Consider the following 24,133-nt stretch of genomic DNA (forward strand, 5'->3'; position numbering starts at 1 on the left):
GGAATATGAATGCATGAGCTGAGGACAAGGGCATTCATCTTTCAAACAGCTAAGAAATGATATGTCATACTGAGTGACTTGTTCTTTATGGGTACTTTCCCCTCATAGCTTTTTTCACTCAACATCAAAAGAACATGCTATCTATCTATCTATCTAGATAGATAGATAGATAGGGCAGCAGTTCCCAACCTTGGGTCGTGACCTAAATGAGCGTCATGGGGGCAGTGCTGCACACAAACAATGAGCCACACTGCATGCCGGGAGCTCCCCCGCCCCCAGGCTATGGCCACCCTTTTCTCCCAGCAGCAGGTCATGGCAAAAAAAGGTTGGGTACCACTGATATAGGGGGCGGGAGAGAGAGAGCAAGTAAGTGTGCACATTTTGTGGGCTATCTTATTTTACTATTGCTTTTCTCAGACCTGAAGAAGGTCTTGCATTCAAAGGCTTGTCTAACTCTAGTCCAATGATTCAGTTGATCCAATAAAATATATCACCCAAAGAAATCCTTGCCTCTTTTTTAAGGCATAGATCACTGTATTTCTATTATCTTTGTGCTGTTTGTCAGCAAATTTCCTCAAGATTTTCTTCTGCCTCCAGCAAAGTAAAGAGATGGTTTTTAGTCCAGGCAATAAATTTTTGTCACCTTCACCTCACACCAGATGCCTGGAGAAAAAGGCTAAAAACTGCAGATTTGTGAACTGGGATTAAAACTGCAGAAACACTTGAAAGGGAAAGGTTTTAATAACTTTCCAAATTCATTACAATAGAGCAAATAACCTGCCTTACATTTTTTTTCTGCTTGAGACTTGGGAGTAGTTTATGATTGTTCTCAAAATCAAGTTGTGTTGATGAGCTGCATGGGAGACATAAACTATATGTTCCACTCTCTGAATCCAGTTGCCAATGTAAATATTTGTATTTCTTTTACATTACTTTGAAATTCACTATTTCCACAAGCAGAAGTGAAAAGGCGATCTTGCATTTAAGGCAGGGGGCACTGGTAGTCAAAAAAACTGAATTCAGTTCCCCACTGTGCCACAGACTGCTTTGTAGTCCTGTGCAAATCATTAATCTCGGTACCTTGTTTCTCTATTATGCATGGGAATAGTAATATAGGAATAGAATAGTCAATAATAGGAATAGTCGAAGCATATTTATTTTAAAATCTGAGCAAATTGATTTTTATTACTTGCCAAACTCTGACCTGTGTAGGTGCATCTACACATGCCCGACTGTGCAGTTAGTGCTATGCAGTTATTTATTACTTCTTAAAGCAGTCCCAGCAGCACACAAGTCATTTTTTACCCTACTGTGCAGTAGCAATGAGCCAAGTAGCTTGTTGCTACTGCAAATAGCAGTGGTGTCATGGTTAGTGCCCACCAACGCTATGTCATTGCAGTATCTCGTGTAGACGTGCCCTGTGTTTGGAACATTGTGAGTACCTCTCTTTCTATGGAAGAAAATCCATAATCACACATGCAGCATGGGTGTCTGCAAACAGTGGCCTGATGTGAAATTTTTTTCCATATAAATAAATATACAAATACGATTGACTCAAAGTCATACAATTTTGTATGGTGACTCTTTTTGTAACCTGCTTAGCATGTTCTTTTGATGTTGAGTGAAAAAAGCTATGAGGGGAAAGTACCCATAAAGAACAAGTCACTCAGTATGACATATCATTTCTTAGCTGTTTGAAAGATGAATGCCCTTGTCCTCAGCTCATGCATTCATATTCCTAGCTATCCAGAAACGAAAAACCACATACTCAGTTCATTCTTTATTGCATAAACCACGTCATTACTTAGACTGGTGGCCTTCAGGGGATGTATCCACCCAGATTGGGATCCTATTGTATAAACAGCTGTGCAAAGATATGTTAAAAAAGGAGGCTAGGTCCTAGTACTGGTGATGGACAGTTTCTTACTCAGGAACTTTGGCAAACCTCAGTTCCCCTGTGAAATTTCTGTTGAAATTAAATTCTTCATTTCCTGCCTTAGGCTATGTTCAGCAATCCTGTGAGCTGTTAAACAGCTGTCATGTTCCATCAGACAGACTGCTATATTTTAGTGGTGGCAGCAGAGAGTGACCCTTGTATATGCCTTTCACACCTCACTCAGATCTTGCAAATGAAGATCAGCCCAAGCTACCAATTTTGTCTCTTGAATACTTCATAGCTTTTGTGATCTAGAGACTTAGGTCAGTTCGTGACAGAGATTAAGGGTCAGCTGTGAAATTAGGGCACAGATGTGAACTGAGTTTCAGACTTATACACCCTCTGGGTTTTGTAGAAGCTGAGGGTTTTGATTCAGACCTTGAGTCTTAAAAGTGATGAAAATGGGCAATTACTGTGAGATCTTGGATGAAAGACACTACTGAATATTGTGTTACATCTGCTGACATTATGTGTAATAATAACAGAAAAAATGTGTGAATGGAAAGCTACCTTTGTCATCATATTTTCTAGTATCAATTTTTGCCTCAGTTGATTAATACAAGCCTTTGCTGATAGCTTGCACTTGTGTAATGTACTGAATGTCTATTGATGCATAGACACTGTTACAACCTAAGGAATGTTGCCTAGAGAAATCTAGGGACACGTTCCATCACATTAATTCTGCACTGATACAGCTTTCTCCCTTCACGCAATGAAAGGTAAATTTTTTTGATTTATCATTTTACCCACCCTCCTGTGGAGAAAGCTCCCCTGATGGCTAACTTGATGAATACAATATCTAACAAAGAAAAATTAGTGAAGTCTTCCTTTATGGAAAACATGAAAGCCAAAACCCCAACCCTTGGATTCATATATTATATAAGGCTGGCAGGCCATTCCAAGGTACACTGTAGAATCTGTCTTCTTGTTTTATTCTGCAATCAAATTAACTCTCACGAGAAAAAAAATCTGCTCTTAAACTCAGATTAAAAACAGTAGAGTGGACCGGCACTGGGCTTTGTTTGATTTTTGTTAGAGAGAAGTTCAGAGTCCAGAGGGGTGACCCTGTACCACTGAGTTCAATGGCAGCTTCTCCATTGGTCTCTATGGTATCAGAATCAAGCCCTGTATCTGGAAGCAATTTTCCAAAACTTGAGGCTGCTGGGAGCAAAGGGGTTGATTTAAACCCAAACTGATCATGTTTTGTAATATAACTGACTGCATAAACTGACTGTAGCACAGCGGTGCTATTGCAATCCGTGTTCTAATGCAGTGCTGTAACAAAGGACACACGAAAGTTTAGGCAACTCCTTATTGGTCTATATTTTTCAAGTACAACATTTTGCAGCCTTACACTAATGGCATTCACGGCCTGAAGGATCATTAGACTAACCTGCATGCAAAATTTTCTTCATTTCCATTAGAAGACTTGTTTCATAAGCAGCCCCACTTTGACAAATGTTTCCTTTGGGAAAATATTTTATTATACATTTTTGCCATATGTAAACCTGATGTTTTGTAAATATATAACAAATATAGACAATGCATTGTGGGCACCTCTGTTCAAAAACCCAGTAGTTGGTGAAAGTCAGCACAATATAAAATAAGACTACATTTGACTGGAGCAGATTTGTGTACGAGAAGGTACAGCATAGCAATCCTTTCCATTATTTAAAGCTGCCTTCATTAGTAATGCACATTGGCTTGACCTTTAGAAGCTTCAGGCTCAGTGACAGGTACAGTGCCGTGTATGTTGTTTGCTTAATTGAATAAGGCAGGCTGGGAATAAATGTACTCAGTAAAAAGAGACTAATCATAGATCTTATTGCATTAATGGGGTGTTCTTTGCCTTATGCTCTACCAGTCAGTTTGATCAATATAGGTTTGCACATCTGTGTAAGTTTTTTTTTCTCCAAATTAATTTACATGCTTTAGATGCTTAATCAGGGATGATTTAATCCTGAGGGAAAAGTAAAGCAGACATGCCCTTCACAAGCAATAGGCACAGACCTGTAGTCCTTATGTGAGCTTCATTGGAAATGCTCATTCTGAGTACCTGAGCCCTGATTCAAAGTCTTTTGAAGCCAATGGACAGACTCGTATTGATTTCAATGGGCTTCATGTCAAAGCTTCCATCTGGTGGGTTAAGTGTGTGCCCAAAAGCTTGCAAAGAACAATTTTTCCAACTATTTAGTTGGTCTAATAAAAGTTATCACATTTACCCAAAGACCTTTGTCTGCCTATGTACACAGAAAGGAATAAACAAACTCAGAGGCAGTTTTAAGCATGACAGACTGTAGGAACTGTCCAACTATTGACATGTTTTGCCATGTCCTGTGGCAATAAGCTAAATGAACCATTAAATATCTTCTTCACTCTGTGCCTCACAGGGTCGTATGCTGACAATAGTGACATCCTCCCCCTGGCACTTGAGGAGCCCAGCCTCACATTCAGTTATCGTCTGATTAGTGACATTTTCACTCCCTTTGATGCAAATGCTCATTCCCCCCGCCTCACATTGCCCATCTTCGCGGCATATGCATCTGTTGGTTTGCTCTAAAAAACAAAACAAAAAAACAAAAACGCATATAAAACGGTACCTAACCCACTGGAAGAAAAACAGACTAAGAAGCATCTATCAAAACTGCAAATAACTGAGCAAGTTGTAGATGCTCCTGCTTCTGGTTAGAAGTAAAGTTGATCAATACACAGGTTCAATGTGAAAACTACAAACGCAATCAGAATTGCAGTGTTATGCAAAGGAAATCCTAAGCATGTATTGGAGCTGCTGCTCGGCTGAGAGGTTGGGGGCTTTTTTCTGACAGCTTGCTGTGGATGCCTCAAAGTATAGCTCTTTTCTCTATATTTACATCTATTGTTTGAAAATTGCGAGAGAAGGTAGGGAAAAAATGGACCCTAGAGACTAACTCACTCAGACAAGCATGAGATTTTGTGGGCAACAATCTACTTCATTTGATGCTATAAATGGTCCGTGACATAGCATCTGATGAGGTAAGTTGTTGCCTCCAAAAGCTCATGCCTCTCGGAACCAGTTTGTTTTTAAGGTGCCCTATCTTCCGCTTTATACGTGTGCCAAGCTGTTCATAGCCAAGCTGCCATACAAGGCACGAGTTGACACATGAGATTTCTTTCCTATATCTTGGTAACAGGGGGCCTGCTCGGGGCCAGTCTCCACATGGCCTGCCCACCTGTCCTTGGCTAACCGCCTGCTTTCTCTCCTGCCATGCCTTGATCTTAATAATGGATTAATAGATGTAATTTAAGTGGGAGGCTGCCCATTTTCTGCCCCGCTGCTAGGGGGCACTATGTGCGGCTCCATTCCTCTCCTACACTGCAGCCCAAGCCTCGCAGATGACCTCATGATGTCCTCCCACGCTCCAGTCCCCCACGCTGGGGCCCAGAATCCTACTGTAGGACTCCACCTGGGTTCCTCCCTTCAGGTGGACTCTGCTGCCATCATACTGGGCCACATATCTTCTTGCCATCGGATCCCTTTCAGGTGTGGTTCCCCTCACTGGGACCTTCAGCTTACACTAGCCCCGGCCCACCCCCAAGCCAGTCAGGACCCCAGACCCCTGGCTCTTGGGCGTCCCTCTCAGTGGGCCTCCTTGCCTTTCTGACCCTCCTGGTCTTGGTCCCCTCCTGGGTCAGTCAGGGAAAGCTCAGGCAGGCCTCATTATATGACCTTTACTCTTTCCCCGGGGTCCTCCTCTCTGAGTCCTCCTTCACGGGCATGGGGATCTGGGGTACCTCACACCATGACTGGTGCCTCAGGGTCTCATAAGGGACTCTCACTCCCCCCCTGGGCAGCAGGTCATGGTGCTACTACTGATGTTATCTTTGACCCAAACTCTGCCTCCCAATGGTGGAGGACTTACTGGGGTCAGGACTCAGCTCTCGCTGTCTCTGGCTGAGCCCCTGTTCTCCCTTTACTGGGCTCCACATCATCCTCTCCCTGGGACTCCACAGTGCTGCCCCCCCTCACACTGGGGGCTTCTTACTGCTTGCAATGCCCCCTCTACTTGGGGTCTCGGGGCTTCCCTCGTCAGGGGGCTCAGGTGGCCGTAGCCATGCCTAGCCCCAACTCTTGAGCTCAGGGTCTCAAACCCCCGCAGGGCTCAGGTAGCCTTGGCCACACCTGGCCTCCAACTCTCTACTCTTCCCCTTGGGGCTTGCACCCCCACTACTACCTCCAATGGAACACAACCCACCCGAAGGTGAGGGCTAGGGGTTAAGGTGCCCCAACCTGCCTTTCACCAGGGTGATCACTGGCCTGGCATTTCCTGGGGGTTCCCATACCACTGGGAGCCCCACAAGGCCACCCACTCCTGGCAGGGTGTAGTTTTAGGTCGTACCCAGGACCAGAAGCCTCCTACCATCCCCTACAGCTCCTCCCTTACCTCTGGATGAAACTCAGCAGACCTCTGGCCAGGCAGTGTTGTTGCTTGACCTCCAATAGCCAAACTGCCTGTTTATATGGACAGCCCTGAACCCAAAATGGCTGCCCTCATTAGACACCTGGAGGCTGCCAGCTCCAGGGCCTTAAAGTGGCAGGCACACACAGTGCCTTGCCACAATCTTATTTAATTTTCATCTTTTTATGTTTAATCTGTCCCTATTTTTGTCCTTAATGAAGCTTTAGCCATATTGCTACTCTACTACTTGTTGTCTGATTTCTCTCTTTCCCTATTTTAACTCTTTTTGTTGACTACTTTTATCTAAGCAATTTCTAATGGGAATAACTGCTTGTTCCCATTAGACAAAAGAGATAAAACCCTATCTAAACATACTGTTATTTTAAATATGTACTAAAAACTATCTCCTATGTTGTGCCTCAGAGCAGGGACACCTTACAAATGCTTATTTATATTACTCCCTTTCCTGGAATACTGTATTAAGTTTTGGTTTTACTCTTAGTAAAATGGGATGATTCAGAAATAGAAGCGATTCAGAGAGAGGTAGTTAACTGTTATTCTGAAGTCAGGCAAAAGGCAGGGTAGACTCAGAGGCCATTAACCAGAACAATTAAAGACATGAAATAATTTCCATTTGGAGATACAAGGTCGTGACTGAATACTTAATGGCAGGGATGAGTAAGAGTGTTTTCATTTGCCTATTCTCATAATGCAGGAAGGAGGGACATTCAATGAACCTAAAAGGCAACAGATTTTAAACCACTAAAAGGAAACACTTTTTCTACCCAATGAATAATTATCCTCAAATATCACTCAGCAAGATTAAAAACAGAACTGGACTATGACATGGAATGTGAGGATATCCACAGTTAACAAGGCAGAAGATTTAAAAATAAAACAAGCAGCAGGGGTGACTGGTGCCTCCTGAGTCTGGGAGGGGCACGATTTGTGGGTGGGGCTGGGGGAGGGCCAAAAGCCCCACATCCACTCCTATACTTCTGTGCCGTGGCTTAGGACCACCCCCTTCCCTCCCCCAACATGCCGCCGGCCCGTGCAGCAAAAAAATCTGCCTCATCCTGAGCAGTGCCAAGTTGGAGGCCAATCTCAGGGGGGTCACGTGCTCCGCCATGCCCCCCTACCAGTCGCCTGTGACAAGCAGGCTGAAATCCTTGTACTGAAGTCAAAGGGAAGTTCCCCATCGATTTCACTAAGGCCAGAGTTTCCAGCCCAAAGTTTCAAAAGGGATTATGTTCCAACTTCTAAGTAATTATAGTTCAGAAGAAACTTTCCTTGTGAGTAAGTTATTCCATAAAGGTCTCTACAGGGTTTTCTCCAGCAATAAAGAATCAGACCACTGTAAGAGACAGAACTGGGTGGACCTGGAGTCTGATTCAGTCTTGCATGTTCCTTAGAGCTCTGGTATGTCAGAATTATGTCTGTTTTACAGATGGTAAATGAAGGCATAACAAGTGATGAGACAGAGCCAAGGCTAGTGTATAAGTAGATAATGGTTTGGTTTTGTTCAACAGGCAGGTCTTCAAAAATTCATCTGTAATAAAATGAGGAATCTCTTACCATCACAAGTTTCCCATAAATGACAAGAACCACAAGATTTTTCAGTTGCTGCAGACATTCTGCAGTTTTCATCCTTGGTCAGAGAGTATTTTCTGCCCATACACTGAAGGGCATGCATCTTACAAACAGTTAAAGCCACATTTCTCTGGCTTCTTGGATCTGTAGCACAGACATCCAGGGAAGAACTGAAAATAAAAGAAAATGCACACTGTGTACACATTTTTATACTGACGTCACTTAATGGGGGGAGGACCTATCTATTATATCCATTTCTGCTCTCACAGAGAAATGGTGTATCCCCAGGGACTTTAATGAAATAACCTCTAGAGTTACAACTAGGGGTGTGGTGGTAAAGTGGTCTTTCACTACAGACATAGACATTTAACTTGTTCAGATCACCCCCTTATGTGCTATTAGCTACAGACACTAACATGCCTTAAACTTACTAGCCCAACCATCAGAATGGACTTTGGATTGGAAGTGAGATCAGAAGAAGCTCTTTTCTCTTCATCACAGGCATGTTGTGGCTGGGACCTGAGCCTGTTCCACTCAAGTCATTGGAGGTTTTGCCATTAAGTTCCCTGACAGCAAGATGTAGTCTTTATTCATTAAAGTTGTTTAAACCTCAACAAAGCTTAAAATCTCTATAAGATCTAGTCTCTGTTCTTCTTTGAGAGCCTCAGACTTCATCCAAAAATGTTAGTGCAGAAGTAGAAGAACTTTGTAGAGATACAAATGTAGACAACATTTGCTGACTTCATCCAAGGCCGTTACCTTAGAATTTCTGTTCTACTTATAAAAAAGTAGAAGCTGCCATGCTACGAAACAAAAAAAAAATTGAAATCCAGCTTGTGAAAGAGCTGATTTTATAAATTATAACTTATAAACAGATTTAAAAATTACTTGATGTAGAAACAATTCTCTGTAGGTAACAGAATATAGTTTTCATGTTCTATGTTGGTGGCAGGGCAGTCTTTCCCTTATTTTTCTAAAGTAGCTGTGTTTTCAGGCTGTATAACAAGAGCTCTTAAAGCCACCTTCTTACAGGAAGTAAGAAGAATATTGACCAAGATTTTCCAAACTGATTTTAGCTGCCTGCGATAGGGTGATCTGCTTTTGTAAATTCTACCCAGCCCTGGTCTAAAGTAGAGCTTGTTTCAGAACAGATGTTTGCTTCTGGAAGAAGCGACATTTGCACCCGAATGAGAAGAGTCAGGTGATTTCTACAGACTGAAGGAACTTGGAAGAGGAGCAGGTTATAGGAAGTAACTAGGTTACTTTGCTATAGGCATTCTCAGGCAGATGGTTTAGTAGAGGACTACTACTGAGAGTTGCTACTAGAAAGACGGAAGCTTAGTAAGGACTCTATGGACATGTCTACATATGCATTTATTGTGTAGTAAGCAGCTTTTAGGCTGGCATATACGTTCGCAGGCATTACAGTGCAGTAACACTGTGTATGGCCTGACTTGGTAATAAAGTTAGCCCCAAATCTGCCCAAACACACAGTGTTACTGCACAGTAACGCATCCACATGTGTGTTTCTGCAGTAATTACTAAGCCGTAAACCTGCTACCTGCATAATGTGGGTAGAAATTTTACGTCCAAGATGGCATAAGTTACCATAGTTACTGTGTAGTATAGGCACACATGTGTAGACGTGCACCCATACTGCGCAGTAATTTTTGGTTACTGTGCAGTAAACTAAATTACTGCACAGTAAGTGTGCATATGTGGATGTGCCCTTTGGGTTGGACTTAGCTGAACTGTTCCTATTTTTGTTAAGGATATTCTCAATACAAAAAACCCATGAGGAAAAAATGCCTTCTTTCAGACTGAGCATCATGATCCATGTCTCCGGGCCAGAGAGACAGGATAATGACTACAGTTCCTATTCTGTGATATCTTAAAGAGGTATGATTTGATTCTCAGGAAGCACTTCCTTTCTTTAAATCAGGCCCTTTCAGGTGTCCCAAGTTTGCATCCAAATTCAGTAGCCACTCTTGGCCACTGCATCCTTTTATAACTATATAGATGACCTGGAACTTTTCATAGGAATAAGTGGTTATGCTTTCAGTGTCGTGTCCTCTCAATATGCTGGCACTTCCAAGGACAAATTGTCCCAAACTGCTCCAAAGTACTTATTACTACATCTCCAGCTCTGTTTTATGTATTATCCAAATGTTCCTCAGTTCTTTTTCATTCAAATACAAGTCAAGCTTAAGCCTTCTTAGTTTGTAACAGGTAAAAAGACTAAGTGTCTAGTATCCTACAATGTGAAATCTATCACATCAGTTGAAATATAGGAGTGAGGGAGCTCATGTATGGGCCATGTCTCATACTCTGCCTGAGACCCTTAATGAATCCAATGCCAGCTTTGCAGACAAGATCAGGGCCAGATGGTTATAGTGTATCGGTTCGTACTGTTAACAGAGGGAGGTCACAGATCTGTGGGTGTAATGTTGTCTGCTGTGCAGCCAGACAAGTGAGAGAGCTTTCATCCTCTAAGTCAATCCAACATTATCTCTGTAAGCAGAAATGTAGAAAATCCGTCATTTTAAAATGTAAACTTACTTTCTGTAGAAGAAAGTACAGTCAGAAGAAAGTCAGTGGAAACCTAATCCATATACTTCCATTGCTTCTACCAGTTTTAAAAATAGATCAAAGACCTACTTCATTGATTATGCACCAGCAAATATAGAAATCCTAACATCTGATTTTAAAAATATGAATATAAGTAACTTTAACTGAAAAGACTAAGGGTCAGATATTGACTCAGTGATTTCTTTCTTTTGACCTGTTTCAACAATGAAGAACAAATGGAAAGCTATTGCGTAGGCTTACTATAGGCTTTAGAAAAGGGACAGATGTGGCTGGAACATGCTGAGCTCTGACACTCTCCAATGACAAAATAGCCCAAACTCTTGCAGCTTTAGTGTTATGGCAGGAGCAGGCAATTATTTTGGGTGGAGGGTCACTTACCAAGTTTTGGCAAGTTGTTGAGGGCTGCAAGGTCTCAAAGGCTGCAAGGCCCTAACCCCTGACCTTTGCCACCAGAAGTCCCTCCCCTTGCCCCCCCAGAAATGCTCCTTTAGCAAGAGTTTGCCATCCCAGAACCGGAAAAATACCACATTATATTCTAAAAAGCAAATATCTACTACAACATTCATTCATTTGATTTCAAAAAATATTTTTGTCCTGATTTACATGTGTTTGTGTAGTGTACACAGAGGTGGTTGTATAATACAGGAGTTGTCAACTGAATGAACGCGGAAAGGGGCTGGAGATAAGCATGATGCCAGAGCAGCAGGCGGCGGTGGGGGTGGAGGGGAGTGGCGGTAACAGTGAGCAAATGGCTGCAGCAGGTGGGGGGTGAGTGGGAGCAAGTGGGCATGTGGAGCACAGTGACAGATGGGCAGGAGTAAGGGGCCACACTGGTGTGCCGGGGCCAGCACCAGCAGGGCCCAGAGTAGAGTGGCAGGAGCGTGGGCACAGGCTGGCAGGAACTCTATGGAGCTGGGCTGGGTTGCACCAGCAGGGAGAGCGGGGAGCTGGCCCAGCTGCATAGAGCCCCTTCCAACCCAGGCCCTGAGCTCCTGCCGCCCCACTTTGGGCCCCACCAATGCTCTCCCCGGTGCACCAGCATGGGCCCCATGCTCTTGCCCAGCTGTCACTGCACACCGTGTGCCCACTCACTGCCCTTTCCCTTCCACCTGCCACAGCCATTTCCCTGCTTCCCTGCTCATAGATGCTGCCACTCCTCTCCACCCCCCCACCAGCCGCTCCAGCATGATGTGGTTCTCAGCTGCAGCACCAGGACCACAGCAGCTGGCCCTGCCCAACCCTGAGGACTGCAGTGATCGCCTGTGGTCCTCCCCTGCCTTCCCCCCCATTCTTATCTGAGTTTCCCTCACCAGCGGAGGGAAGTGGGAATGGTCCCAGGCCAGAACAGAAGCCTCTGCTAGGCAGAGGCTTCCAGCTGGGGGTTGCGGGACAGGGGGTGGGGCCCAGGCGGGCCTTGCCACTGCAGCTGCTGGGTCCTGTCACCAGCTCCCTCTGGGTCCTACTGCCCTGGCTCCTGTCATCTTTGATAGGCAGCTAGGAACATATAAATATTAATTTTCTAAAATTTTTAGAGGCCCCATGGACCAAACAGAATGGCCTGGCAGGCTGGATCTGGCCTGTGGGCTGTATGTTGCCTGCCCCTGTGTTAAGGTCATCTCTAACTACAATGGATTAAGACAAGACCCTTGTGAAGCAAGATTGTCCCACATCTGCCCACTGTGGGTTTGTTCACTTTGCTCTGAAGCATGATGCTATGTTAGAAGCAAAATGCTGGACTACATAAATCCAGTGTGGTGGACTTGTCCAGTATAAGCTGTCATGACACCTGCATCTCTTCAGCTTGACTGAATGGAGGCTGAGAGATTTCTCTCTGCAGCAAACCAAACTACTGGGCTAGAGTGAGGAATCAAACCCTTTCCCCAGGCTCTAATCCCTGAACAGCAATAAGGTGTAGTCCCAGCAAACTTCAGGGTTACCTTGTTTATTGTTCATAAGAATTGGTGATTTACTTTCTCTAAAACACTGTAATCTTCTGAGAAAGACATACCTGAGAATGAAATAATTGTTTACCTACTTTTCTGTCATGTTTAAACAAAATTTATTGAAGTATAAAAATGGGGAGAAAATACAGTACACAAGTGAGCCAACCCAGACTGCCTGCATGCAACTTCCAAGTCTATATTGATTATGCTGGTGTTACATATAGCATTGTGCATTATCTATCCTCATAGTATCTAAATACCTCACAACAGTGTATTTATCTTACCTCATTCCTCCATGTCTCTAATACTGGGTAGTACTATTATCCCAGTTTAACATGTGATGTAGAGAAATGAAGGCCAGACTCCTAAAGGTATTTTGGTTCCTAAAGTTACAGACCAGCACCTTGCTTTGGAAAATCCCAATGTGGATATTTAAGCACCAGTGTGCCATTAAGGATCTAGCCCCCAGTGGCCTGCCCAAGCTTAAACAAAAAGTCTGTGATAAAGCAAGGATTTAAATGCATGTTTCCTAGGTGTCCTAATGCCAGGACTGTGCTTCATCATTGCACAGTGATTCAGGCCTATTAAAACTGAATTGACTTTTGTAATAGGAAGCCAGAGGCTCCTGTTACTTTAAAGGGACAAGCAGCAGCTTGGTGGTCCCCAGATGGGAAACACTGCCCATTTTGAGCTGGCTGTACAGGAGTAGGCAGCCAGGATCCAGAGGCTACAAGTGCCTATTGCAGAGCTAGCAGCCCAGCAGTAGGACAGCAGGGCAGAACCCTGCTTGGGAAGCAAGGTTACTGCCAATGCAGCAAGAATAGCAGCTGAAAGCTTCCCTGAATGCTATCCATCAGGTCTAAAATGAAAACCCCTGTGGGTGGCTGGGGGGCCACCTGACTGGAAGGGGCAGGGCTTAGGAGGTACATAAGGGTAGTACCTGAGGACATATGGTGAGTCTAGCCCTGCAAAAGGCAGGAAGAGGAGCTCCTGAGCAAGATGGCTGCAGGAGAGGGACTGACTGATACCTGAGTTGCCTGGAGAATTGCAAGTAAGGAGCTTATAGTTTGTAGAGAAGTGCAACCCAGTAGGCTTGTGTTTATGTTCAGATTATACTGGTGGACTGGCTATGGCTATAAAGGGTGAATGAGAACCAACAGGGATGCCTAAGGAGCATTTGAGGTCTTGAGCCAAGCCAGGCGCAGGGGCACAAGTCACAGTGGTGCCAAAGGGACATGTGGGTGTTCTGGGGCCTGTCGCAACCAGGTTCAAGACAGGCAGACTGAAGCCAGGAGGGTTAAAGCCTGAGATAGCAGTAGCCTGAAGCCAGGAGGGCTGGGGACCCAGAGCCCAAGAGGGGCAAAACCAGGGCTGAGGACCCAGAGCCCAAGACCTAGTGCAGTGGGCCTAGCTAAAGGAGAAAAGCTAGAGAAAAGGGGCAGAAACTGGGAAGGCCAAGGCCCTGACAAAGGTGTGGTAGCTTATGGAGTCCAGATATCATACTGGGGCATGGTGCCCACTGGAGTATTTAACCAGTAACATCTGTGAGGCATATGCATGGCTGTAGGAGTGGAAGGAGAACATAAATAGCCCCTAAGGCAATAGGTGCCCTGGAGGCATGGATGGGCCAGGAGGGCCCACTTGGCATGAGAGGGGCAGGACTGGGACCAGCAGGGTCTGGGAGGGATCTACTGGCAGTAGGACAAATGAGGGCTTACTCTTGGACCTTAAGGCATCCTCCTTTTTTTCCTGCCAAATCAATTAAGTCTATCAAGGCATGGCAGGAGAGAGAAAAAGGAAGGTACCCAGGGAACTGGAGTGGGGCAGGAGTCACATGGCCACCAAGGGGCATCATTGATGGCTGCTCCTGGAGGCTTGAAGTTGTCACAGACTCACTAACTTTTTAATTTTCAGCTCTTCATAACGTGCACATTTGGGCTGGAGTCTCTTGCATGGCATTTCCAAAAATGCCTGTGTGACTTAGGAGTACAAGTCCCACTGACTTAATTACTGAAATGACTAAAAATAGCCACTTCCATAGCCCTTGCTTGCACTGACTAGAACTACTTCTCCTCCCACCCCTCCCCAGTGATTGCTGAAGACTCTGTGTAATGGGGAGCCAAGGGCTCCTGTTTCCTTAAGAGGAGAAAGGTAATGGGGCAAAGCCTGCGGCTGGGGACGAACAGCTCAGCAAGGGCCAGTGGCCAACAAGCAATCAGCTGAAGAAACATGAAAGCAGGATCCCTAAAGCTACAGGTGACTACTCAGGAGCAAGCACCTCTGCAATAAGCAGTAGGCTGAGCCCACAGACATAGTCAAAGGGGAGAATGCGGGAATGGCAGATGAGGGAGGCTGCCCATTGAGCCAGGGACAGGTGCAGCAGGTCAAGGAGACACCTGACCAGAAGAGGTGGGGCTCAGGGAGTATAAACCCTGCCAAAACAGGCAGTCTAGTTTCCTTGTCTGCAGAGAAAGGAGTTTCTGAAAACACGGGCTGCAGACCTGGGAAGCTAGGTGCTGGGGGAGAGCTAACTGAGAGGGAAAGTGTTCATAGCAATATAGAGACCCACTGCGGGAGACTGAGTCCTAGTGTGAAGCGGTTTGCTTCTCTTTCTGTTTTGACCAAACTTTTAAGAGTTCAGCTCCTGCTGAGTCCTCCAGAGAAGGGCAATGGATTTCCAAAGTGCCCAGCTGCCACTATGGCAGACCTTCAAGCATTTGTACCCCAAGTGCTGAGCTCCTGTGAAATCTGGCCTGACAATGAGTGGTTTTCAAATATTAAGTCTCCAGTGCCCACAGGCCTTCTTTCAGCTACTATTTGCTTGTTGTTCCACCTCTCCAAATGAATTTGGAGCATTTGATGCCTAGTATCAAATCCAAATCACACCACTGTTTGTCCTATTTTGCCAACTGAGAAGCGAGCCATAGGCTCAGAGCACTAAACAAATAAAAAAAAATGTGCAGCCCCAATGAGATGTGAAATGGTGACCTAAAGCCTCTGCTGGTGTCACAGCATAGCTTCTTCAAAGTCCTGTGTAAACAGGAGATCAGCTCTCCTGTCTCTGAGAAAAGCCATCTGCCCAATTTCACTAGCTTACTGCTTATGTCCAATTTCTGCCAATTCTCCTGCCCAATTTCACTAGCTTATACCTTATGTCCCATGGAGATGCCAGCCTTAACTCTTCCTTAATCTTCAGCATACCATTTTAATCTTTTCCCTCCCATTTCAATGATCAAACAGAGCTGAAACTATCCATTTGCCATTAGTCATTTAACCAAATTCTTTTGCTGCTAATACCCACTGACAGCTCTGACAAGGCAGGTGAGTGATGAGCCGAGGACTGATTGAGCTGGAATGTAAACACAGCACCTAACACAATGGTATAGGCAAAGTGCTCTGATCTGTCATGGCCTGAAGTTCTGAGACGTTTAGTTGGTCTTGAACAAAGTGAGAAAGTTATTGCTAACTTCAGCCTGAACTTACCCACACTCATAGGGCAGTTTACATACACATCGTGACTCCTTCAGTTTCTCCCATGGCTGACATTTAGGTTCTGTCAGTTCTGTTTTCAGAGTGGGCACTACAGAGAAAGAACACAGATGAATGATCACGGGTCAGAAAACCAGGTTGGCATCATCCTGCTAGTCAGGTTAAAAAGGCATTGGATTATAATATTCTGGCATGACATTATAGCTTGCCTCTTTTGTGGCAATTTTCTACTGCAAAAAGGGAATCGGTAGAATTTAAGCATATAATATACACTGCTGAGAGCACAGTGCTGAATATTGAACCAGCTCTCAGCCCAGTCAAACCAGGTGGGGGAGGGGCACTGTATATAACCTTTAACTCCCTTCACAGTTCTACAGGGGCTGCCAATTTCTGTTGAACTGAGTAACACTAAAGAACAAATTAGTAATGTTGACAACTGCACCATTGTTATGCTTAAGTTTTGGAGTTATCAGCTACACTGATATGCATGCTGGAAGGAATTACATCTCTCAATATGGAAGTGCAGCCAATGAAATCTACAAGTGTCTGCATGCAATCCTTTATCTAAATTGACTTTAGCTAGTCCTTGTAGAACTCTTGGGATTATGCTTGGGTGGTAGCCTGAGCCAAATGTAGAAATGAAAAACAGGTTTGCTAAACTAATATTCTTGAGGGTTTTTTTCTAGCAAGTAACATAAGGACTTTTCTAAACCCATATAGTGCTACACAAGAGTGATGTTCTCTGTGCATGACATCCTGTATCTGCAATATTCTACCTTTTACAGTATGGCTTTAATATTGCTAAGCAGAGCTGCATTCTTTTTTAAAAGTTCACACAATTTTAGACTTATTTCAGCAAAATACTCTGAGGGGAGGGGAGGCAGAGAATTGCAATGCTCTGTAATACAACACTAAACTTAGTCCTATCTGAAATTCTACTCTAATATCATTGTGTTGCCCCCTTTTGGAAGATTACTAGAAGACCTGGTCTTGCTTCTCATGTGTAGTCATTTCCTTAAAATAAACTATCTATTGACTACTGTCCTCACTGCTTTATGTAAAGTTAATTATATATACACATGCATAACAGATATTCTAGCTTTTCAATTTTTTTGCTTCTTAGTGTTTTTCCTAGTACATTGGCATTTCCTAGCTTATGTATTTTCTTTTGTTTGCATTATTCTTTTTTGTACCCCCATGCTCTTTGTCAATGAAAGTATAATGCAAGGCTTATTACATATGCCTGTATAAGGCTGAACTAAAGCCATAGCCAATAATAGACTGCAGGGGGTTCTACGTAGCCTCTGAGTATAGTTGTCCTTTAAACATCACTGAAGGGAATTTCAGCTTTCACATTTTTGTAAGTTTGTAATCATTATCTGTACAAAGGGCTGGAATACATGGAGAAACACAAGCTGATTACAATCAGCTGGTAGGGTTGAAATGAGGAATAGCTTGCACTTCAACAATTTTAGGAACAGAAGTTACACACAAACTGGTTTAAGTCATCAGAAACTGGTTTAAGCCTGTGCACTGAACTTCTGTTCTATTACATAAACTGGTTTAAAAATAGCTGAAACTGGTTTAAGATAAACATGGCTGAATGTACTATCAGCCTTAACTGATTTGAGTCAAACAGGTTTATGAAATTTCTGTCCCAGACCCCTTCCTGGTTCAAGTTTAAATCACAGTCCCCTAGCATCACAGCATGCTTTCCAGCCCTGGGCTGGGTTATGCTGGCTGCTCCAGCAGAGAAGGGTTGGGGGGATGGTAAGGTAGGGTTGTTTCTCAATTTAATCTCTGCCGCTTGGATTAACCTGCAAAGACTGAATTGATTCAGCCTCAGGCCTTTTGACTGTTTGTACTTAGCTTAAAAGAAGGCAGCTCCATCTGAAGTGTATCCCAGGTAGCTCTTTTAAAGCCTTAGGCTGGCCATATGTGGTAGTGTGATGTGGCTGGAGAGGAACTGGGTATGTTCCAGGTTGTGGGGCAGAGGGAAGGTTACAGGATGGTGGAGTTCTTATGAGGTGCTTCAGGTCAACTCTTGCTTATGCCTTGCTTCTTCCTTGATTGTGGACAAACTTGTGGGGGTGGGAATGTCCCCCCTGCAGCCAGCTGAGGCAACAACAATGGGAAGGAACTACTTGCTAAAATGTTAACAACCTAATTCTGCCCCAGCCTTCAGGGAGGTGTGAGGGGGCATATATAGACCCCATGAGAAGCTGTACCTGGGGTGAACATCATGATAATTGCAGCTCCTAAGCCATGAGAGAAGTAGCATGCAATCCCTTCTTATTCACTTGATGTAGAATACTGCGGTACACTGAAGGAAGTACTGTTAAGTGTTTTATTCAGACCAAATAATATAGTGGCTTACCTCTTCTCATGCACTGGATACCGTTCACATCAGGAGACCACTTGAGACTGGGCTCACACATTATAACAGCTGCCCCTTCCAACTGCATACTGTGCGGACAGGACAGAGTCACCTTCTCTCCTACCTGGTATGAAGTTTTTTGTGGCTGTCCCTTCATATGCGCCCCCAGAACAGGTAAGACGCAAGCAGTTTCTATGGAAGGAAGCATTGGGGACAGAGAGAGGAAAGGTGAGTCAGAAGCTTGTGGAGAAAGCAGTCCTACATCTCCTAGCTTGCCTTAAATTTCTTTGGCAAGTCTATCGTCCCTGCCTAGTGAACTGAACAAGAACTCTCCTCTGTTCCCTGACATGTACTGTACATAGTGTGGTTGATAAAGTACATATGCTAGTTATGGCAAGTCTTGATCACAGATCCAAGACTAAATTGATTGCAAAATGTCATTCTGTAAGAAATTAACCATCTTCTCCCATGTGCATTGTCCAGGTATAGTTCTACCTCAGGAGTATTATGCAGGGGTTAACCTGTATATTATGAGAATTTATCTCTTAATTCATTCTCCGCTTCTAGAAGGGGGATATGAAGGAGGAGTTCAGAGCACTTCACTCCTATATAAATTGAATAGTGATTCAGTTACCTTGATGAAAATCACAAGGGCTTACAATCCCTATTCTCCAGAATATAGACTAGTTGCCAGATACAGCCAGGACAAAATTACCATTCTAGTATAATATGTGAATTTGGCTAGATGCGTTGTGAGATTGTTTTCAGTCTTTGATTTCCTCCCATCCAGACTTTAGGGACCAATTGTACATTCCATTATGACAGTTTCTTCATTCAAGAAGAGAGAAAAGCAATTTAAGTCTGATTCTGTCTTGAGAGCTAGAAGGATGCAACTGTAGGATAAAGCTTTACTAGCGTTCAAAAGTCAACACTAAAATAGTACTTTTCAATGAAAACCAGTTTAAACCTACTTTGGCATTGCCTGTTCCCAGCGTGCCACTTTAAATCTTCGCCACACTTAGCAGCAGGGTCACCGACAAGAGCATATCCATCTCTGCAGGCATAAACAACACTTCTCCCAACAGGATATGAGTTTTCAGCATCCTGAAAGAAAATGAATAATGGAATCTTTAGATCCGTAGTGAGCGATATGTAAGAAATGCCAAAAATATTGAATTGGTGTTGATCCTATTTAAGCTAAAAGGAAAATGTTTGCACAAGAACAAATGCAAATAAGCCGACTCTAAATAAATTTATACTACAAATTAGAAGGCATCTCATGATCCATACACTGAGGTGCTACAACAGTCTTCCAGTAGAATCAGTGTGGGGTTAAAAACCTGAACTGATTTCAAGATGGAGATTGACCAATTTTAAGAATAGAATATCATGGGATGTCTACAATTCCAACGAAATGCATTCAGCGACCCAGGAGGTGACTTTCCATCCTATATCCCTAATGTTTTGGACTTCCAAGAAGATCTGAGAACTATATTGTCAAACACAGGATGTTTTTTGTTTAAAGAATGAATGAATGAGCAAGTAGTTAGGAACATACATTTGGAATGGGTTGCCTGGGTCACTGAGCCCAATCTAAGGAATACCTGCAAGTGCAAACCAGAAGGATTCATGAATGAAGAGGAAAAAAAAAATCCTTCCTTGCCACTGCAGGTGACCAGCAAAATGCCCAAAACCTGGGACTGCCAGGTATTTTTGCATTGCTGCAAAAGTCTCCTCTATCCCCCAGTGTAGGAGCTGCAAATTATTAACACAGAACCAATTTTGAACCAATTTTGATTTTTGAACCAATATTTCTTAATCTATCATGCTGTCTCTTCTATAAACATCAAAAGATTGATCTTAACATGATTCAAGTTCTTTGCCCCCAGTGCTTTGTGTGGAAGGTAAGAGAAGTGAGATTTTTTGGAATTAAATAATCCTCTAAATTTCAATCTAAATTAGGGCTAATTCCCCCCAAGTCTGTCAGGTCGGTAGTATTGGTCAAGTAAAGGCTTTAGGATCAGGCAATGGCATGAACGACGCATGCCCCCAGTGGCTGGGGAGGTACAGCGGCAGCGGGAGGGCAGTGGCAGTAAGCGGGGGAGCTCCTGTAGATGCTAGTGGTACTGTTGTTAGTGGAAGGGGAGTGGCAAGCACCAGCTAAGTGACCACCCACAGTTGTCAGTGGCAGCCAGCGGGAATCGCAGACCACCCACAGATGCTGCCGGCGGTGCCGGCAGCAGGGTGGTGAGCGGCAACTGCCCGCAGGTGTGGCCAACAGTGTCAGCAGTGCCTTTTTGTAGGGGGTGCACCGCCACACTTGGGAGGTGCACGTGCACCCGTGTGCACCTCCTATGCTTCGGCCCTGGGCAATGGATTCTACTTTAGATATACAAACAAATTTGGTTTACCAATTAAGGATTTTATATTTCTTCAGTGATGTTGGACCCAGTCTTGCAACAGCAGGCAGTCTGGTGCCTGTGTTTGTGCATAGTCCCATTGGGAATGGAAACTGTGGCACATCTACATGAAATGTACTGCAGAGTTGCCGAATTAGCTCTGCAATAAAGTCTCCACAACTATGCATGTGGCCCTATTAGGCCACACTAAACTAATAAACACCACCATAGGTTAGTACTTGTCAACTCAAGTACTATCTTGTGTTGGTGTTATTTAGTGCACAACAACTCGCATGTAGACACAGGGACAGAAGGGTGCTTCAGTGACGGGGCTGCCTGCTGGCTAGTCCTGCACTGAAGCACCCTTATGCCTCAGCAAAGCCCCTCTGCAGCATGTTGACCCAGGTCAGAGCAGCCCCAGGCTGACCCCGTGGGTCCCCTCTCAGCCAAGGCTGCTCCAAACTAGCTCAAAATGCTGTGGGACCTGGATGCACATGTAAACATGGCACTTGGGAGCAATAAACTCCGGCACAGTTTGTACCAGAGTTTATTCAGTCACATTAATAGCATGTATAGATGCACCCAGTGTAGCTTAATGCATAAGGCACTAAATTGAGTCAGAAGGCCTAGGCCCCTGGCTGATGTTACCAGTTAATCCCATTTTAGATAGTTACCTGAACATGTGGCTGGGATACTAAAAGTGTGATAAAATGGGAAATAAGACACAAAATTATTTCACAAAATGCATAGTAATTTTGTGGCTAGTAGTAATGGTGCAATTGGGAGCTGATTCCAAAATTGTCCATCTTGCCATGCCGGTGGATGTGTGCATTGGGCCCTAGATTCTGCTCTTAATTCTACCCCTAACTTTCTGTGGGACTTGGCCAATGTGACATTTCTCTGTGCCTCTTTCTCCTTCCATTCTTTTCCGGTCTTCTCTGCTTTATATTATAAACTCCTTTGGGCATGGTGTAGTAGACTTTGCTCCCAGGGGCAGCCATGACACCCACCAGTGGCCGTCTGGCTTCTGCTCTGTTCTGGGCTCTGTGGGTACCTTTTCTTTTCTCTCATCTGCCATGCCTTCATGTAGTTAGTTGTGGGGGGAGGAGGGAAAGAGAAGAGAGACTACCTTAGAGTCCCAAATCAAGCCTTCATTGGTCCATCAGCCAGCAGGTCCCTCCTAGACCCCACTGGTCCCTCTCCTGCCCCTCAGGTACTAGGTGGGCCTTCCTACCCTGTCCGTTCCCCCCCCGCAGGGCACCTTTTACCTTAAGAGCTATTTGTGGCCACCTGCTCCTAGATGTACCCATGCCTAGTGGCTGTTACCAGTTATTACTTCAGGTCTTCTTGGGCCCCCATGCAATTATTCGGGCTTCCACCTTCCCAGGTTTAGCCCCTTTAATCTGGCTGGATCCCTCTCAGCCTAGATCCACTGCACTGGACCTGACTTTTGGGCTACAGTCCCTGTCCTGCGCCCTCTTGGTCTGTGGGCCTCTAGGCCTGGTTTTGCCCCTATCCCTGCCCTTCTCCCTTTTTGCCTGCCTAATCTTGGGCTCTGGCCCCTTCAGGGCTCCAAAACCACACATGCTCCCTGGCCACCAACGTGTGCAAGGTGTGCCACTCAGGCACCCCACTGTGGCTAAGTCACGGCGCGACCCTCTGTGGACTAAACCTCAGTGTGCCCTCAGGTGCCCCTCTAGTGTCTTCATCACTCCTTATAGCCACATCTGGTTCACCAGTATAAAGTTTAACCAGAAATATAAGCACACTGGCTATAATTATACATATTAGCACACTGGCTATCATTTTTGGATTTAAACTTAAGACAAATCCTATGAGTCTATTGACTGCAGCTAGAATCAGAACATAGATCTAGAGAGATTTATTTTATAACCTACTTGAACAAATCCATTTTCTAAGGAAGGAGGCTGTGAGCAGGATTCTGTAGGCATCACGGACATATCGAAGCAGTGGGGTTCAATCAAGCTATAAACAAAAGTGAAGGTCATTATTATTATCTCTAAGCTTGAGGTTTTAGTCACAGCTTCCAAAAAGCTGCAGTTAGGCTACAGTAAAAGTAAGATGACTTCAAACTTACTGGTTTCACCCTTTTTTTTTTTCCAGTTCAAAGCTTTTGAGATTACTTTAAGTCATAAGTCAAAGACAATGAATTGTTGCCTGAATTCAGCAGATTGCACATTACTTCAAATCAAAAGCATGATCTCCCACTCTGTATTCACACCCAAACACTTCCTATCCACTTACCGAAAATGTTGGAGCTCATCATCTTCGCACTGTTTGCTTTCATGCTGTTCACCAATGCAGAATTTCCCACCCCCACTAGGGGGTGGATTATTACAGGTTCGACTCCTTGACTTCCTTCCTCCTGAGCAAGAGGTCCAAGAGGACCAGCAATTCCACTTTCCATCAATGACTCCTGTATAATTGTAGAGAGAGTTCACATTGGAGGAGTCCATTGGGTACTCTATTGCATTCTCAATAGCTGTTAGTACTGGTAAAAGGAGTGAGATGCAGTCAGAGCTAATGATAAGTCCAAACCATGACTGTGGAACTGAATCCAGGTCTCAGTGCCTCGTGCCCAAACTCTCCTCTCACTTGTTGCTCTTGCATTGGCATAATTCCATGGGGTAGCTCTGCATATTTAAGCATGTAAACTGTTGTGCTACCCTCACCCTGGCCAAAAAAAAATACTGACCAAGTGACATTAAAATCATGGGAATCTGTGGCATGCTGTAGTGTAACAAAGCAGGGGTAATTGGGACACCAAACCTTTAGGCCTGTGCAATGTGGCTAGTATTTGCTTCGGATTCGGCAGATTCAGGGGACAGTGATTCAATTTGGTGATCTGAATCACTGTCCTGAATTGATTTGGCCAAATCTGATTCGGAGATTCGATTCATCTGCTGCCAAATCTCTGAATCAGTCAGGCCCATCCCCCGCCAGCCTGGCAGTGGCTGCCCCACCTGCCTCAGCTCCTGGCTCTTTGGAAAAAAAAAACCTTAGCTCATTGGGTGCTACTGGGTGGGGGAGGTGATCCCTGCTGCCTCTCACTGCCCCATGCTGTGGTGGGAGGGGCTCTGCACAAGCCCTCTGAACCCCTCCCACTCCCCCAGACCCCCCATGGGTGCCCTGCCTGGGCCAGCTCTGGCTCTTTCAGAAAAAGAAAAAGGAAAAAAGCCCTGCACTCACTGCTCCTGCTGGTGGGGGGTGATCCCTGCTGCCCCATGCCACGTGGAGGGCTCTGCATGCGCCCCCCAAAGCCCTGAGGACACTGCAGGGCTTTTCTCATTTTTTTTTTTTTCTTAAAGGGCCGGAGCTGGCCCGGGCAGGGCAGCCATGTGGGGGCTGGGGTA

The 24,133-nt window shown here is 44.6% G+C and overlaps 1 protein-coding gene across 1 annotated transcript in view; it reads right to left on the minus strand.

The window, feature by feature from the left end:
* Positions 1 to 3,397: 3,397 nt before the first annotated feature.
* C7 (complement C7) overlaps positions 3,398 to 24,133 on the minus strand; it is a 69,182-nt gene continuing 48,446 nt past the window's right edge. Inside the window, exons 12-18 of the mRNA XM_019517920.1 lie at positions 23,025 to 23,196; positions 22,658 to 22,745; positions 19,332 to 19,464; positions 18,361 to 18,552; positions 15,978 to 16,074; positions 7,948 to 8,132; positions 3,398 to 4,492 (exon numbers count right to left, since the gene is read on the minus strand). Coding sequence (XP_019373465.1) covers positions 4,296 to 4,492; positions 7,948 to 8,132; positions 15,978 to 16,074; positions 18,361 to 18,552; positions 19,332 to 19,464; positions 22,658 to 22,745; positions 23,025 to 23,196 — 1,064 coding nt within the window. The 3' untranslated portion in view covers positions 3,398 to 4,295. The remainder of the gene's footprint in view (positions 4,493 to 7,947; positions 8,133 to 15,977; positions 16,075 to 18,360; positions 18,553 to 19,331; positions 19,465 to 22,657; positions 22,746 to 23,024; positions 23,197 to 24,133) is intronic.

The sequence above is a fragment of the Gavialis gangeticus genome, unplaced genomic scaffold, assembly GCF_001723915.1.
Source record: "Gavialis gangeticus isolate Ggan-Ray unplaced genomic scaffold, GavGan_comp1, whole genome shotgun sequence".
Taxonomy (NCBI): domain Eukaryota; kingdom Metazoa; phylum Chordata; order Crocodylia; family Gavialidae; genus Gavialis; species Gavialis gangeticus.